Source organism: Gorilla gorilla, chromosome 3 (assembly GCF_029281585.2).
Source record: "Gorilla gorilla gorilla isolate KB3781 chromosome 3, NHGRI_mGorGor1-v2.1_pri, whole genome shotgun sequence".
Taxonomy (NCBI): Eukaryota; Metazoa; Chordata; class Mammalia; order Primates; family Hominidae; genus Gorilla; species Gorilla gorilla.
This window is the reverse complement of record NC_073227.2, coordinates 64,331,289-64,350,589: the sequence shown is the minus strand read 5'-3', so window position 1 is coordinate 64,350,589 and position 19,301 is coordinate 64,331,289. Positions and strand designations below refer to the sequence as shown.

Below are 19,301 nucleotides of genomic sequence, written 5' to 3'. Positions count from 1 at the left end.
CCCTTCATTTTACAAAGTTTCCATCCCTGTAAATATATCTTCCTAAGACATTATAGTGGAGGATAATAATCTGCTGGAAAGAAATATGAATTTACCCTATTCAAGGAAGATATGCTGGGAATAAAGAGGTTGGGCTTATTAGTGTATAGCGATCTCTACTGATTTGGTCCTGTTCTCCCATATACTTGGGAGTTGAGAAGGATTTCATTTCAGTTATGAGTCCCATCTGTTGCAAGAACATTTTATCTTGATATTCAATACATAACTTAACCACAAATATATGAATTTTGTTACCTGCTTATACTCTTGCAAATGACATCTTGGAGGAAACTAAGAGAATGGAGTGGGAGTGAGAAGTTGTCTTTTATTCTATACTACTCCGTTCATACCACCCCATCTTCATTCTCAGCTTCAGCTTCATCTTCTCCCTTGAGTTTACAGACACTTCAAAGAAATGAAGGTTCCCTGAGCCTTCAAAATGTTTTTCAACAAAGCTGCCAAATGAGTGATTTCTAAAATCTACTACAACATACCGTAGAAGTGAGTGATCCAAAGGCTGAAGAAGAGTAGAAACAATGTTTCCATTAGAGTGGAACTATTTTTTCCATCTACTATCCCTCACGCTTAGTCTTTATAAATATAGAATTAGACAAGTGGGGCTCATTAAATTCATACATGTACTTCAAATCCATGTATTTCCTCCTAATACAAGTTATATTTTTGTCAGTAAACAATAAAATTTTTGTGGAAAAAGAGGAAATTTTGAAAAAGCGAGGTAAAAATGTATCAGAAGAAGCACTAATAGAGGGAAATCAATCAAACAAATGTTACCACTGTGAGACCAGTGAAGACTAACAGCTTTATAGCCTGCTTTCCTGTTGCCATTCACCATAATTACACCTCATTCCATTTGCATATGTGCTTCAAATACATGAATAATTTATGGTACAAATCTGCTTTTGCTTAAATGAATTTCTGTGTTCATAACATTTTCATTCATGTATATATCTCCTGAAGCTTGAAAACTTGTAGTCTCATTAAAACCTTAAAGTACTTACACCACCTGTCTTACATTTTCTGTCAATAAAAGTTACTGTAACATTTTTTTCAGTGTCGTATTGTTGATCTGATATGGTTGTTAATTAAAGATCAATTATTTAATAACCCTTAATTTTCTCATTTCTCTCTACAGGTCATGGGTTATAGGTGCAATAGCTCTTCTCTGCCTATTAGGATTGACCTGGGCCTTTGGACTCATGTATATTAATGAAAGCACAGTCATCATGGCGTATCTCTTCACCATTTTCAATTCTCTACAGGGAATGTTTATATTTATTTTCCATTGTGTCCTACAGAAGAAGGTAAGCTAGAATTCTTTTTAAAATATAAATGGCATACATTTCATGATAGCAAAGCAGCCACAACATATTCTAATATATTATTCTTGATATGTTTGTCTACAAGAAATAAAGATACTCATCTTTTATAACAGTAAAGCAAAACAAACACAAAATACAAGCATAATAGTTGGTGGGAGTGTCCAACAGTAAAAAACAATAAAAACATTTTCTGATTTAAACAGTGAACAAAAATTATTTTCTTATAGATTTGACTTTATAGTCTTTAATATTCCCATTGGTGGCCAAATGGATTTGTGTATTAGGAAGTAATTATTTTCTGAAAATGTTGTGGAGGCATGAGTTATACACACACACACACACACACACACACACACATATGGATATATATCACAGTATAGGAAATATACATGTGTATATGTGTATATATTTCTGTTTCTTCAAACACTAGTTTACATTAGAACATATAAATGTCTACACAGCTTATGGTAAAATAATATACATTTATATTTTTTGAATGAATGATGGAATAGTTAATAATGGTCTCTATATTTCTTTCCCTTAAAAGCATTTATTATGAAATCTAAGAGTTGAATTATTAGAATGCAATCTTTTGCATGTATCTGTTTTTGCAAATGTTTACATTTGTAAGGACATAATATATATATAAATTTTCAAAGTTAATTTTAAACACTAAATATTTTTATTACTTTTTTTAAAATCCCCAGATTGATTTTCCAATCTTATACACTTTAACTTTATTTAAAATGTGGTCTGGATAGGTCCAGTCACAACGACCCCTCAGCCAGATTGCCTGGGTTTGAATCTCTGTTTTTCTATTTAAAAACGTATGTGACTTTCGGCAAGTTAATTAACCTCCCCATGTCTCAGTTTACTCATGTGTGACATGGAGGGGGTAAAAATAATTATAAAATATTCAAAGAAATGGCTCTGAAAATGAAATCGAAAATTATGTTTTAAAATTTGTGGGAAAGAAACAATAAGACTTATACTTTTTCTTTGGAAAACAAAGGAAATAAAAAGTAAAGATATCCCTTTCTAGGATTTTTAGTTTTAGAGACTGGTGGGACCAAAACAAGAGGTTGAAAAGAGTGTCCACTTGTCAAGATGGACAAACATAAAAGAAAACACTACTCTTTTTTCAATTTTAGATGGTGGTAGATATCTAAAATGTGTTGACATGATCGAAAATACAGAATAGAGTAGTAATGATGAGTCAGGTTTCTAAATGTAGATTACAGAAAAGAAAAGAGGTTACATTAGAATGGATGCATTCTAATCTAATTCATTAGAATTCTCCTTAAAAAGAGGTTGTTTTAAAATAGATGAATCCTGCTATAACAGGATATTTAAAAAAATAAAAATAAAATAAAATAGATGAACCCTCCAAATAATTAATATGTACACCCCCCAAATTACAGAAGCCTGCCTCAACATATGTTTATGTTTTACTCATTGCCCATTGGATGGGGTTGCCCCATGAAGAGACATAGGCTGATGAAGATTCAAACAACCTCAATCTATGATTTTATAGTCCTCTTGGGTTTTGACATCCAACAGGAAGTCTGGGAGAGAGAGAGATGATTTTGTGATTTGAAAGTGGTTCACATGGCTTCTACTCATTTTTTTTTTTTAATCAGATAGGATTCTATCGATGGTACCACCTAAACTGCAAGGGAGACAGAAAAACATAGTATAGCTTTTTTAGTCAGAAAGAGAAGAAATTGGATATGGTGAATAGATGGCAGTCTGCCACACTTAATGTATTTAAAGAATAGGAGACATGTAAATGGTGAGTGAGAATAGAGCTGTAAGGAAGAACAAGAATCAAGATGATACACTGAATTAAAGATAGGAGAAAATGTCAAGAAGAAGTCAGTGGTTGGTATTCTAAAAGACTTCAGAGAAGTCAGAGAGACTAAAACTTGAGGAAGATGTCTAGATTTGGTTAGAAGAAAGCCATAACTGATGCTCAAGAGAAATATATGCAAAAAATGTGAGCAAAATCAGGAGATTAAGGAAAATGGTAGCATTTGCCCATGATAAAAAGGCAATATATTAGGTCATTATGATCAGTCATAACATACTGAAGTACAGTAGATTTATTTGCCTGTCATCTTTATTTTGTACATTAGCTGGAAATTTGGACCAACATAATTTTTAAATTTTATTTAAATTTTTTTACTAACTCATTAAGAAGTAATTTTTAAATGTTAAAGTTAATTTGGAAATTTTCTACAAAGCAGAAAAGAAATTTTTGTACTTTACACACATTCTTTTGCTTTGAGTATTTTTTTATTAGCCAACGCCTCTTTCAGTTTTCCCAATATTAATAAAAATGTTATTTTAATTTTTCTTGTCTTAACGTAAGCATATCACTGGAATAAGTAAGAATTGCATTTGGTACCCAGGTAGAGATTTTACATCTCAAGACCCTCAAACAAATTTAGAGTTTTTAGTATATTTAACATAAGTTAAATTTTAAAATATATATGTCATCAAGTTCCATTTTGTGATTCATTAAAACAGAGTTCCGGAAACTGGCTCATGAGCGAAATTCATCCAGCTGCCTTTTATTTTTACAGCCACGAAGTCAGGAATGGTTACTACATTTTCAATACATAAAGTTTAAAATAAGTATATACACCCTATCCTTAGTTTTGGCTCCTGAGTCAAGAAACTTAAAATATTGACTATCTGGACCTTATAGAAAAACTTGCCAGGCCCTGATTTTGAAAGCTTATTTTCATGATTTACAATAACAAGTAATACATATTGTTCTTTCATCCATTCTGTGTTTTGAATTTTAAAACTTTGGTCACATTTGTATTTGGTGTCAAGAATATGGGCCAACATCAGAAAATACAGAAAATGTATAATTATTTTTGGTTTTTATTTTGTATAAAAACTGTCATGTACTTGTCTTTGAAACTGAAGAAATGGTTAGGAGGTACTTTTTCTTTTAAGCCATCTGATTAAATTTCACTAATATGCCATCACTGGTATAGTTGCTTATATATTTTGATTAGAGAAATATGAAATATTTCATATTTGAAAATTGCTGTCTTATTGAATTATTCGTCGATTGTTTCAACTTACTCATAAAATTAAAATTTTTGTGTCTCAGTCTTTTTCTGAGTATGGATTGTGTAAACAGTTTTCCACTGGTCACATTAAAGTGGTCACTTTTACTTTTGTCATACATTCAAATATTTGATATATTCCCAGAGCTTCCATGATCATTTTATTTCTGATATGAGAAATATCAGAAATATTTTATTGGTAAGGTATATTATCTTTCCTGTCTTCTATATTCTAGAACAGCATCACACCAAAATAGGATATCATCTGACTAGGGTAACTAAGATGCAGTGCCATGTGAAATAGTAGATTAGAATATGCAAATGATTGAACAATCAAATAACTGCTTTTTTGTAATCTAAAAAATGTTTCCTGGACATGGTCCATGTTATTTTTTTTCTTCTTTTTAAGACATATGCTTACCATTTCAAATCAAATCACAGCAAAATAAAGTCAGTATAATGATTCAGTAAGTAATGTAGCTAATGTGAGACTTGGCATCACCAAATATCTTGATTTTCTGGTTGTTTATTTTACCGGTTCAGAACATTTAATCTTTGTTGGAAAATGCAAATAGCCCACGATGAATTATTGTGGCTTAAACAATATTGCTGATTTTGTAACAGGAGGGAGAATGGTTCTCTTTCTCTCTTCTTTGCCTTTATTCCTCATTTTACTGAAATATTTGTTTAGGTTTACATCACTTCATTCAAATACCCTTTCTCATCTAGAAGGAAATATATCATTTGCTGTGTACCTCAGGAAAATAATGTGGGATGTTGCAGGGGGAAGTTATGATCAAAGTTTAGGTTCTTAGAGATGCTTCATAAATCAGTAGAAATTACTAAACTATCATTGATAATGCTTACTTTTGGTTAGAGATTATTTTAAGCCTTCTCAAGTTCTAATTAAAGCATTTGTCCTCATTCTTTCCAGACACAAAGGAGATAATTAATAGATTACTTTAATAATAATATTAGTAATATACAATGCCTGTGCTGGTCAGTGATTTCATGTTCCAAATGTGGCATCTTAGAGCTTTTTGATCGTAGAGCACCCATGAAATTTAGATTTTTCTCCTAAGGCACATCGCTTGACTTTTCAGTCTTGTAGTTTACTCTCATTGCTTAACCCATTTCAATCTCCTCATCTATAAAATGAAGGTAATAGTTATTTTCAGAGTCATTTTGAGGGACATACCTAGCACAATTCCTGACACATAATAGTTAAAAAGTAGAAGTTTCTTCTTTTCACCCTCCCTACAGATGCATCTTAGAAACACACATAACTGGCTACAGCCCGATTTCTTTTTTAAAATGCACAAAATATGGACTGACTTGTAAACACTGAACAAAAATAATTATCTCTAATTCTAATCATTGATAAATGTAGCACAGAAGAGACTGGTTGCAAAACAAATCAGTAGCATTTTAATTAAAAATAAGTAATTTTGCCATACCAGAGCAGAGAAAGGCCTTAAAGACCAGCACATCATAACCCTGTTTTTTCATTCTATTCTTTATGGTGAGAATGCCTTTTTCTCCTCTTCTCCCCTATCCTTTATTTCAACTTCACTCTGTAAATTAATTCCAGCCACTCTTTTGAAGACTTTCTGGGAAGCCCTCTTTCCCAAGAAGCCCTTCTTGGCCTCCCACGCCTACTTGCCGCAGCCACTCCTCTTCTATGCTTGAGTCACCTGACCCTATCTCTATCATTGTTCTTACCACATAATAAGCACTCAATAAATGTGAGTTCTTTGAGCAAATCTGTATATGTTCTGTCTTTAATTCTCCTATATCTTTGACACAATGAATTTTACAATAATAAGATGAAATGTTCCCATTTGGAATACTAAATTTAATGTATCATTTACATACCTTTTTTGCTTTTGATTCTAAATAACATCCCTTTTTAAAGCACATGTTCAAAACTTTGATTTAAATAAAATCTTATTTGAATATTACATTATCATAAGTTGTGGAAAAAATGCACTAATGCGAAATCAAATACATAAAGGCTTAAGAATAGTATTATATACATGATGTTATTTCATAATATAAATTCCTGAACATATAATTGATATAATAAGATGTCCCTTTGTTGTTACTGATAATAGATATGTGATTTAAGGCAGTTACTGTTTATTTTTATATGCCTTATTCAATTAAATAGGCAGTAATAAAAATTTTAGACATGATAAAATTTTTACCAAAAGTTGATATATTTCTCTGCTTGAAAACATCAGCTGAAACTCTTCTTTTTCCCTGTAATTTTATACTACAACCAAGATTAAGTATTTAATCAAGAATGCTATAAAGTAATTATATTTCTCTGTGATTATTGAGTAGAACTATTTTGAAGGACAAAATTTACAATCTTTTGAATTTTTGTTCTCAATTTGAACATTTGATCTCTTTTAAGAGAAATAAACTTCAGAGAAATATAGACTTAGAAGAAACGATTAGCCCAACATATTCATATTTTGTCTTTAAATATCTTTTCTCTGCTTTCTCACTTTCTCTGATATTTCTCTCTCTCTCTTTCTCTCTCCCCCACTTCTTACCCTACTTCCTCCACCCCACTCTCTGTAACTTCCTAAGTAGGCTTCTACCTAAAGAACAACAGCTACCATGCCCTTCCACCAACAGGCTACTTTATATCAAATTTATGAAGCTAAAAATAGTATTTTCAATGGGCTTAAGTATATGTTCTTGGAACTAAGAGAAAGTACCACTATGATGTGATGGGAGGTGTGTGAGTGTGTGTGTATGAGTGTGTGTGTGTGTGTTTTAAAAGGCTCCAGTTAGGCAAAATTTCAAGCTTGACAGTATGAATGTAATTATGTTGTATTGTAAAATATATGCTGAACAGACTTTCTTACATCTGTAGGGCAAGGAAATAATTACATTATCTAAAAATAAAACTCACATACATTGTCTACTTTTGTTCCTACCTGCAATGAATTATTTGCTAACAGAAGTTAATATTTAATTGGCTAGGTACGAAAAGAGTATGGGAAATGCCTGCGAACACATTGCTGTAGTGGCAAAAGTACAGAGAGTTCCATTGGTTCAGGGAAAACATCTGGTTCTCGAACTCCTGGACGCTACTCCACAGGCTCACAGGTAAACAATATTTGTTCACTGAAATGAAGTAATTCTTAACTATACCAGTTACTGTCCCTTATGATTGGAGCTAATTTCTAGCCTGTGTTTAACACATCGTTTGTTTTTTGTTGTTTCACTGTGTCTCACATGGGAATGATTCTGACAGAAATGGAAGAAACTAAAACTGTAATAATATGATGGAATTTGAGTCTGCAAATTTGAAGTTTGCATAATAATGACTTCAGATTGTTTTCAGTTCAATAAATGCAGCAGGTAAAGAAAGGAATTTGCCGTTTCACCCAAAATTCAAAGAAAGTAACATTTCATATATATAGAAATGTGATATATTGATATGATTCTAATTCTTATAATTCTTCTAACTAGTATAATAATTATCACAAACTGACACAATTTACATATAATATGGTATGTTTAGTAAAAATAAGTATGACTCAACTATATTATGTGCTGAGAAGTTGAAGAAAAGTCAGGGCAGCAAAGAATACTACAACAGCATTATTAACATAGCTGGTCTAAGCTCCACTCCCATTCGCCCAGCACTAGACATAGCAGCATAGTACCTTACCAGAAACATTTTAAGCTTTTGGGTAAACTGTGTGCCGTTTTTCCCAGGGCACAGTATCAGCTCAAAGATTATTACATAGAAATTTTAGCAACTCTTGGATGTTAAGATGAGCCAGTCAAATAAAAGACATAGAGTGGTGTAGGTCATGAGTGAGTTTGGTTCAAGCTAGCAAACTAGTATTATTTGTTTGTTTTTTGAGACAGAGTCTCACTCTGTTGCCCAGGCTGGAGTGCAGTGGTACAATCTCAGCTCACTGAAACCCCTTCCTCCTGGGTTCCAGCAATCTTCCCACGTCAGCCTCCAGCCTCCCGAGTAGCTGGGACCACAGGCGTGTGCCACCACGCCCAGATAATTTTTGTGTTTTTTGTAGAGATGGTGTTTTGCCATGTTGGCTAGACTGGTCTCAAGCTCCTGGCCTCAAGTGATCCGCCTGCCTTGACCTCCCAAAGTGCTGGGATTATAGCTGTGAGTCACCCAGACTAGTGTTTTTAAGATTGCATGATTCAGTAGAAAAAAAAGGCATGTTTTCAGTGTTGCCAATTAAATTTTTCTGAGGAAGGCTTGAGTTTAAATTGATAAATAAACTTATAAATTAAGAATTAATTTTTCTTAACTCTTTTAGCTCAACCTATAAATCTAATTATTGTTTCATAAATTTGGTTATTTTATATAAAATAAGAGTGATTGCTTCATTTTTTATTTGATGGATGTTCAATTGGCTTGTAAGCTTAATAGATTAAATTTCCCTAAATTCATTTATATGCTTAGAAAATTTAACTTATTTATACCTTTTAAATATCATTTATAAATTTAATATATCTGATTGTCTCAAACACATCAACTGTCAGACTAGTCATACACACCTAGCTAGCACTTGAACACAGTTATAAATTAATGGATGACCAGTGTTTTCATAAACAGTTTCCTCACCAATTGAGTTTTAATCTTACAAATAAAACCATGTCTTTAATATCAATCTAATATTTCCAATTAAAATTTTAAAAACTAACATATAACTGTCAAAAATATCAGGCTATGTTAAATAATTTTACTAACCACAATCATGAAACTTAAATATAATTGCATGATTATTAATAATCTGAATTTGATTTATTTTTTACACACCACACTGAGGTTGTAAAGTTGCAAATCAGAAGAACAATTGTCCCAACTCAGATGGATGGAAATTTCTGAGTTTAGGACTACTAAATTTGCCAAATAGAGATCTGAATTTTCACATAAGAGTGGGGGCAGACCAGGATGATGCTTATAGCATGAGCCCCTTTTATAATTAATGCCTTTATTTTCAGACTCATAATCCCTTGCTCTTCCTCTTTTTGTAATAACTTTTCCACGACTTTTCAATTGATATTGCTAAGATTCCCTATATCATCCAGCATGATTAGATCCCGCATGCTTTTCACATTACTGAGCTCATCAGCCACCATCCGATAGTCATTTTATGGACATATATCATTAATATTATAATAATATTTAGGAGTCTCATTTACTACTTTACAACAGAGTTGTGCAATGTTTAGCAATACTTCTAAACTACGAGTTAAGGCAGTGCAGCTCAATGGAATAATAATAAACTCTGTGGGTGGGTATACCTTGTTTTGAATCCTGGCCTTGCCACGTACCAGCTATGACACAGAACAAGTTACTAATTTCATTGACACTCAGTTTTTCCATCTGTAAAATGGTGATAATAAATACTGACATCTTAAGTTGCTAAGAAGATTGAAGTAATATACACAAAACAGAATAAATAGTGGGTGCTCAATAAACAGTGGTGGCTACCATTTATTACTGTTGTTATTATAGAATATTATTATATATATTTTTAAGTTGTATCATATTTTTCTCCTTACTCTTGTAATTTGTAATATCACAATTCTACTCTTGGAAAATAATTTACATTTTTTCTTATACTTAATATAGTACTAATTCTGATTAACTATGACCAGCCAAGCCTATGTCAGGTTATAGTTACTTAAATCTATATTATTTGTTTAGGTAAGACTAATAAATGCATTTCCCACTAATTATGGCCACCCATAAGCAAATGCTAAAATATTGATATTAAGACAAAATTTGGGGAGTATGGATGCATCTTTCTCATAAGAGCACTTCTAAAATAACTATCTCTATATATTATGATTTTTTATTTAGAAATATTGAGTGCCTCCTATATAATGCCATCAATCTTCTAATCTCTGGGGATAAAATGGTTAAAAGACATATAACTTCCCCTGTGATCTGGAACTTTTATTCTAGTGTTGGGAGACAGAAAATGTATTAATAACAAACAACCCAATAAAAATATCAAATGGGAAAGCTGACGGAGAACAAAAATATGATGATGTCAATTAGCCAGGTGGCTACTTGGATTAAATGCTGGAGAAAGACTACCTTTGGAAGTGATACTTATGCCAAAGTATGAGTTACAAGATTCTAAATGAAAGGAGAAAAGGAAATTCAGGGAAACAGAATTCTAAGTGAGAAAATGGCTAATGCAAAGCCTTTACGGTTTGGAGAACTTACAAAAAATATTGGCCAAAGTGGGTTAGAGGGAGAATGAGATAGAAAGTCAAGGAAAAAGGAAAGAGACAGATCCCTGGGTATTTGTAACAGTATTAAAATTACATTTTATTATGATTACTTTGGATAGCCAGTGAGATACTTTAGAAATGAAAGTGACAGGATATAATCCGCATGTAGTAAACATTATGTTGCTACATTGTGGATAATGCAGGGGATGACGGCCAAGACTAAAAAGTAAAAATCCTCTTCACCTCTTGCTCCTCCAAACTTACTTCCTGGTCCTAATCACTTATAAAAGTTTTATAATATGCATCAGTCACACAAACATATATTCACAGAAATGGGTGTAACTTTTTTTAAACTATGGACTGAAATAATATCTTTTGACTTTCTCGTAATTGTTTTGTCATTTATCTTTCATATATTTTATTGATTTTTAGATATATTTGCTTTTTATTATATATTTGAAAAATAAAAAAGTGAAATATGTATATGAAATATTGAAACATTTTAATAAGATGAACACATGTGAACTCAACATCCAACCTAGGAAATAGAACATTTTCAATATGTTTTCCTCTTTATTTAACCTCCCTAACAAATCCCTATGCCTTCCTCCAGAAAGGCTCCTTAATTTTGTTTTTCCATTCCCACAACTTATTCTAATCATTTCTCTCCCTCCAAAAAATCTTGTTCAGCATTCCTTTTTTAAACCTTTGTTTAAAAATGGTATTTTATTGTGTGTAGTCTTCTCTGACTTGTGTTTTTCACTCCCATATTCTAAAACCCTTCCTGGTTATAAGTGTGGCCTCTGTGCCATATACTATATACCTTTTCCTCTGCCTGCAATACTTCTCCTTTTTCTCCTTTTCCTCTTAAACTATATTTGGTATAGTGCAGTGAGTTGTTAACCTCCTGCACTCAGGAGCCAGATGACTGCATTCCAATGCTGGTTATAAGGTCTGTGCCATCGGACATGTTCATTAACCGCTGTGCTTCGGTTTTTCTAATGTATAATATTACCTACCTCATGGAGTTCTTGTGAGGTTTTGATGGGTGAATATATGAAAGGTATATAGTATGGAAAAGAGAGCATAGAAAAAATTAATTGATATAGATGTATATGCACACACATGCACATATATAATATACATACACTATGTATGTATATGCCAAGTATATGTACCTCAATGAACAAAAAAGACACAAATTCTGTTTTCATAGAGCCTCAAGCCTAATGCAGACATAAGACATTAAATATTAGACATTAAATGGATAGCTATTAAATATAAATGTAAGAAATAATTATATAATACATGGTATTATAGGAGATGTTAGTGACTGTTGGGGGAATGTAGTAGGGGAAAAGGGACTGAGATGTGATTGGATTGTGTGGGTAGCCTACAATTCTAAGTAGGGTGTTATACCTTCAGAAAAAAAATATTTTAGATTTAAAAGAATAATGGAATTTTGCATACCTGTATCTGGAGAAGAGCACCCCAGACAGAGAAAACAACCAACATTGCCAACCTCTGAGGCACAAACATGCCTGGCATGTTAGAGAACAGCAAGGGGACAGGTGCAGCTAGAGCAGACAGGGGAGATTAATAGGAGATGAGATAATGGGGACAGCTCATATAAATATCACCTAACAATAATAACTTCATCAACTCCTAGATAAAATGTTACTTCCTCAGTCTGCATTGTTCTCAGACTCCCTAGACAAGGACATATCCCTTAATATATGGTAAAAATAAATGGTATAATTGGTAAAAATCTTTAAAAATTCTGTAATATAATGAATAGTCACAAAAATATGCAAAACATAAGTGTATGGCACAATTAATTATTACCACTTCCCAGGCCAAGTATTAGTATACTGAGAATACCTTGGAAACCCTTTGAACCCCTCTCAGTCATTAACCTCCAAACATAACCACTATCTTAGCTTTCAATAGCACATTTTAGTTTGCATATTTTGATACTTATTCACCTGAAATCATTTAGTACATACTCTTTTATGTTTTCCTTTGTTCCCAAGACATCTACATTACTGCAGGAGGCTATGAGCTTTTAATTTTCTTTGCTTTATATTATTATATAGTTTATTCATCCATCCTACCATTGACAGTCATTTTGGTTGATCATATTTCAGCTATAATATTTAATGACCGTATGGAGATTTGTGGGCATATTGTACTTTCGCATTTATTTTTGTGATAATTTGACTAATCTGTTACTAGTTTAACATCTCCATAAGGGTCAAGACATTTTGTGCTTACATTTCACATTTGTATCTTATAGGTTAGTATTTGGCAGGCAATAGAGGGTAATTAATATTTTTAATTAATTAATTAACCAACTAATAAAACAAATGTGAGAGACTGGCTCCCAACATTGTCCTTTTGTTTATTAGTTTTCTGTGTGTGTCTGTGTCTGTGTGTGTGTGCATGCACGCATTTGTCAACCTAGGGAAAATGTGATATACAACAATATTTCTGAAGAATAAGCATGTTCCAAGATTCATAAAATCACTTGTCTAATATTCTAAGATTGGTTACTCCCATTATTCAAGGAGTTCAAATGTATTTGGAACATAACCCATTGTAGGCATGGTTTCATAAGTAGTAGCAATGTTTCTTATAACTATTTCAGCCTTGGAAAAACTTCTGAAAATATTTTGTTTCTTCCTCACAAGATTGTTAATACTTTTTTGACCCATAACTCAGTAAACTGATATAACAGAATAAAAAAGAAAAAAATCCCCCAATGGAAAAAGTTTATAATATCTGACCCTTAGAAATTTGAATTTAAGAATGTCAATAATAATTTAAGAATTTTTAGTTATCTATAAAACTTCCTATGGAAGCAATGAATCAACTAACTTTATCTTCTTCAAAGAAAGAAAAGTCAGGATAGTTACGTAATTCCTAAAATTACATTGATCTTCCCCTAAAAGTTATGGAAAATTTAAGTTCAGTAGCATTTTAATAATGTTCTATTTTCTTTTCTTAGCAAACTCTTTTGCAAGATTCTGATTTCTTAAACTAAATCTTTTGTTAGAACTGGCAATTTAATGCATAGTTAAACATTCCCATTCCAATAAAAGTTATAGTAAAAATAATTTGTTTTACCTTGGAAATTAAAATCTTCTAATTCTAACTGTCTGAAGATATATACCTCTGTATATACTCAACATATTTAAATTGGTATAGTACTTTACATTTATTTCTTTTTTCATGGTTATAATTATCTTTGGTATATAGGCATTTAGGAATACAGTTAATGAGAACCATGTATTATCATGAAAGTTATTTCTGATGTTCTCATGCTACTGTACTGCAAACATGTAGTTGTGTATTTGCAAATGCTAGAAACAAAGGTCTCATATAATTATGACAGAAAAGAAAAGAATGATTTGTGTGAAAATTCACTGCATCATGAGTTCATTTTCTTTCTGCCTTTTCCCCCACCCAGAGCCGAATCCGTAGAATGTGGAATGACACGGTTCGAAAGCAGTCAGAGTCTTCCTTTATTACTGGAGACATAAACAGTTCAGCGTCACTCAACAGAGGTAATTAGAAATAAATTTTCATATTTATTACTTTTCTGATTACTTAAAAAGTCCTTAAATTCATTGCTTTATTTGCAACTTCTGAACCTGTTCCACGTGATAGAAATATTGTAAGAACATAAAACTTGGTTGAGTGTAGCAATGTGTTCCATTATTCATAAGCTGCTTTTAAAAAAATCCTGAATTTTCCAGAAGTCTTTTCCAAAAGGAAATTAGAAAATAAGAAACTTCTTTTCCTAGTCATCTGCTGCTGCTATAAACTGGAGAGCTGTCAGGCCTCATTGGAAGCAGTGAAAATGGGCAATTATGTGGCTGTATAGTCGGCTAAGCATCATAGAGTTCCACATTGTCTTAGATATAAAGCAATTTCATAGTCTTTGCGGAAGTAAAAGTATACTGTCTAATACATACTTAAGCCAACCTGTGTACTTGGAAAAAATCACATCTTAATATCTAAAAGACTTATCTGGATAATATTGGATATTTAAAGATATAGGAGAAAAGATACTTTTGGGTATATTACGATTTTTGTGTATGTGCTTGTGGTTCAGTGCTCCCTGGGTGGCATTTAGATTTTTGAAATGAAGAAATGAAGTTCCCTTAATCTGTTGTTTTGTTTGTGGTTGAGTTTTTTTCCTTGATCTTTGCATTCTCTCTCTCTCTCTTTCTCTCTTTCTCTCTCAACCTCTCTCTCTTTCTGTGTGTGTATGTGTGGGGATATGATTAGAATTCATTTTGCTGCAGTAAAAATGACTAGATGTAACACTTGTGGAGACCAAGAGGCTACTACAGTCAGCAATGGGAAATATTTAGAATATAGTTTTATCTGGGAAGGAGGCATTTGCATGAATTTAAGTTATTTTTATGATCGTTATTATTATTTTGTATCCCCAAACTAGAATTATTGTTTTGTTTTTAACTTATTTCTGTTAGTTTTTTGTTATATTTTATGCTACTTAGGAAGAAATAATGTAATAATTATGGCTTATGATTCAGAAAGATTCAGATACTAGTACTCTCAATTATTTGTACTCAAGTAAGTTTCGTCTTATCTTTATGAAGAAGTTAGGACAGGCAGTGTCAAAATTGAATCTGATGCAGGGATCCATGTTTTAATATAATCTTAATTGAGTTTCATGTGTTATTTGGGGCAACAATATAGTAACTATAACCTAGTGATGATTTAAAATTATCTACATCACTTTTTCTTGATTAGTAAGAATAGTGAGTGACAATATTCCTCCAAATATTAAGAAAATGTATTAAAATAAAAGAGCTACCTCCTGGTATTTTGTTTCATTATTAGTTTGTTTTTATAGGCTAGAATATATTAATTTAGACAATATCTCTCAAGTATTCATATCTTTTTCAATTTAGTTTTAATGTTTAGTTTGTGAAAATTTCTTTTAATATGAGTATTCTAACTTTTTGACATTACTTTTAAATCATAAAGAACAAATTACTTACAAATGCCTCCATAACCTAGGATTAATTTGCTTACATATGACTAATTTTCTATATTCTTTAAACAATTCCATATATAAGAAAATTTACTGCCATGTTCCAAGAAAGAGAACTGTCCTTACCTATAGGATTTATTGATAGAACTATCTTTCATTTGATGATCCCAGAAGCCATTGAATAATTATTGATTAAACAAAGAATGAGGTAATATGATTTTAATGATGAATTGTTTGTATATTAGGATAAACAAAATATGTAAAATTATTATTTTGTCTAATATTGTCTAAATTCATGTAAAGATAGTAAGGTGTGTCAGTTCAGTAAAAACTGCTATGAATGCAAACTATTTATGGGCTTAAAGTTAATCACTATATAACACTACTAGTTTCTTCCTTTTTAATTGCTTCTCAAGAATTTAATAAACTTTGAATATAGTGATTTGTGGATAACGGGATCAATTTGAAATATATTTAAAGGAAATAATATTAGTTTATATTGGCTGGTCATATGTTTAAGTCTGTTTATCAAAATCTCTAGTTTTAAAAGATATTTCATACAGCTGTTAAAGGAAGGGTATACAATTTCTTGTGACGTTGAATAAATTAATTTAATGATGACTTTGTGTAGAGAATTAAATTGCATTTATAATTTAAAGGGTGCCCAGGTAGTGACCATTTCATCAGGATATATATTCTTCCTTTCACTTAGTGACTTTATTCATGCTAGAACTCATAGTGATCTTCATTTCCTGTATTAATTTCTTAGTCCCCTCAAGTCAGAAACTCCTAGTTTTATTCTCATCTTATTTTTTTATCTTAGATGAGTGGGCTACTTGAAATTTTGTTTCTTCATATTATGTCTCTGAAGATAGTCTTTAACCTCCTTCTTTAATCTTGTCTTATTTCCCAGGGTCCTATCTTCCCTGCATTCAGGCGTGTGTATCATATTTAGGTAGGTGACATCGAAGATTCATCTTTTCAGATAAACAGCCACCTAAGCAACATAATTATTCACTTTTGTTTATTCAAAAGATTATATTCTCTATTACTAAAATAAAAATCTAGATACTACATCTTCATATATTCTAACTTCCCATTCATTTAGTTTTTTATAGATAGTGGTTTTTTCTAAATTCAGACTCCATTTTCCTTTCTTTGTAAGTTAGATGTATTGAATCTCTTATTTTTGTCTTTAAGATAGTTCTGACCCTTGAAAATGAGAAGCTGTTGTCCAAAAATTAGTCCTATTTTTAATTTAGGTTTTCTTCCCTGTTCATTCCGCTGGTCAATTCGTTAAAAGAGTATTATTTTAAAATTTTGTATGTCTTGTCATCTATTCTTACAAACAAGAATCAATCATTATCATCTTTAGGATCCATTAGGAATAAAGAATACATCATGCAGTGTAGAACTACTTTTCAATGGTATTTATTTTTTTAAACCATCTGAAACATTCTGTTCTTGAATCAGCTTGTTGTATCATAAGTATGAGATTACCTTTCTAGATTTCCCAATGTGATAAATTTGATTACTATTGGGATTTTACTCCTTGGAAGCATGTGAAACCTTGGAAGATTTATTGATATAATAATTTTCAATGAGTATATTAATTCCTTTATATTCTCTTTGGAGGTTTGTTGTTTCATCACTTTATCTCTTTAAAATCTTTCATTAAAATTGTACTTTGAATATCTATAAATATGAAGGTGTTTCACAAAATGTTTTCTGTACATTTTCAAATATTTTTCTCCAGCCAACTTCTTTGGCACAATGTTACACACTTAGACAAATTCAGAATTCCTTGAGGCCAATAGGCCAGCACTACTATCAAGTTAACTTTAGCGATCCAACTATATACACAAGTAGAAGGAGCTTTAGAAGAGCTGTAAGGTGATGGTTGATTATAGAGAGTTTCAACAAAGATGTATTCTAGGCCAGACCCAAGTTTTTACAAACTCATAGGACTTCAGGATGGTTTATTCATTGGTTCATTTAAATATTTACTATTTTGCTCATACCTTGAAGGTGTAGTCAGCACTCAATCCCCAGTCTCCTCCCAGGGCTGTTGGAAATCTAATTCAAATCTCTAGTAGCTCCAACTTTCTGGTAGTGGTGGAAAGGACTTGTAGCTAGAGTAGTCTTTGCCACCCATATCTCCTACCAATAATCTCTGCAGGTCAAATCTTATCTTGAGCTATTTATCTATTTATTTACTTTTATTTATTTTATTATTTGTTTATTTATTTTTGAGACAGAGTCTTGCTCTGTTGCCCAGGCTGGAGTTCAGTGGCATGATCTCAGCTCACTGCAACCTCCATCTCCCCAATTCAAGCAATTCTCCTGCCTCAGCCTCCTGAGTAGCTGGGATTACAGACACACACCACCACACCTGGCTAATTTTTGTATTTTTAGTAGAGACGGGGTTTCATCATGTTGGCCAGGCTGGTCTTGAACTCCTGACCTCGTGATCCACCTGCCTTGGCCTCCCAAAGTGCTGGGATTACAGGCATGAGCCACCATGCCCGGCTATTTTTATTTTTTTGAGCCAGGGTCTCCCTCTGTCACCCAGTTTGGAGTGCAATAGCATGATCGTAGCTCAATGAAGCCTCGAACTCCTGGGCTCAAGTGATCCTCATGCTTCAGGGTCCTGAGTAGCTAGAACTAGAGGCTCCCACACCATTTTCTTTTTTTTTAACTTTTTTTTAGGGATAGGGTTTTGCCATGTTGCCCAGGCTGGTCTTGAAGTTCTGGCCTCAAGCAATCCTTCTGCCTCAGTCTCCCAAAGTGCTGGGATTACAGACAAGAGCCTGTGTGCCTAGCCTTGAACTATTTAGATTAACAATACCTCTAAAACTTCAGTTTGATCCAAAAATGAAATGTTTACTGAGACATTTCCTCTGACAGTGGCATGAATTGTTAAATATTTCTACTTTTTTATTAACTCTATGTAGAAATTAGGATATTTTCTGAAATTAGGCTTTATCTTGTTGTAAATATTATATTTATTAGGCTTTATGTCATCATAAATATTTTATCTATTGGCTTTATCTCATCATAAATATTATATTTTTCATTTTATTTTTATTTAATTAGTTAGAATGAGGTTAGAGACTTCCATTTGAAAATCAAGTTTTGGTAAGTAGCTCTTACCAATATGGATCTTTGAATCACAAAAGAGTGCCCCATTCCCACCCCAGCCCTGAAGTTATTGTAAAAATATTCAATTTGAGTGGTAGAATTAGAAAAAAGGGCATTTTGTTTTCTTCTGGAACAATTGCTTGGCTAGCATCATGGGTTTTTATTTTTCCCTGATCTCCTATCCTCCATCTTGTCAACCTCCCACACAAGTTAATTTGGTTTAGATTTTTATGCATAGAGATCTGACTAGTAAGGGTATATTTATTTAAGCCAAATTTAGTTGTTATATATAGGAAGACTGATCTGTAGATGTGTGGCACTTATTTATAAATGCTGATGGATTCTCTTTTCAGAGTTCAGACCTTTATTAATCTGCAGAAGCATTCTCAGTAAATATATGTAATTGGTAAAATTGCGATTTCCTAT

General features: G+C 32.2%; 1 protein-coding gene across 48 annotated transcripts in view; it reads left to right on the top strand.

The window, feature by feature from the left end:
- Nucleotides 1-19,301, top strand: part of ADGRL3 (adhesion G protein-coupled receptor L3) — an 860,164-nt gene that overhangs the window by 817,834 nt on the left and 23,029 nt on the right. For all 48 annotated transcript variants that reach the window (XM_055385299.2, XM_031010265.3, XM_055385312.2 and 45 more), the window contains 3 exons: nt 1,193-1,361; nt 7,460-7,585; nt 14,178-14,274. In XM_055385299.2, coding sequence (XP_055241274.2) covers nt 1,193-1,361; nt 7,460-7,585; nt 14,178-14,274 — 392 coding nt within the window. The remainder of the gene's footprint in view (nt 1-1,192; nt 1,362-7,459; nt 7,586-14,177; nt 14,275-19,301) is intronic.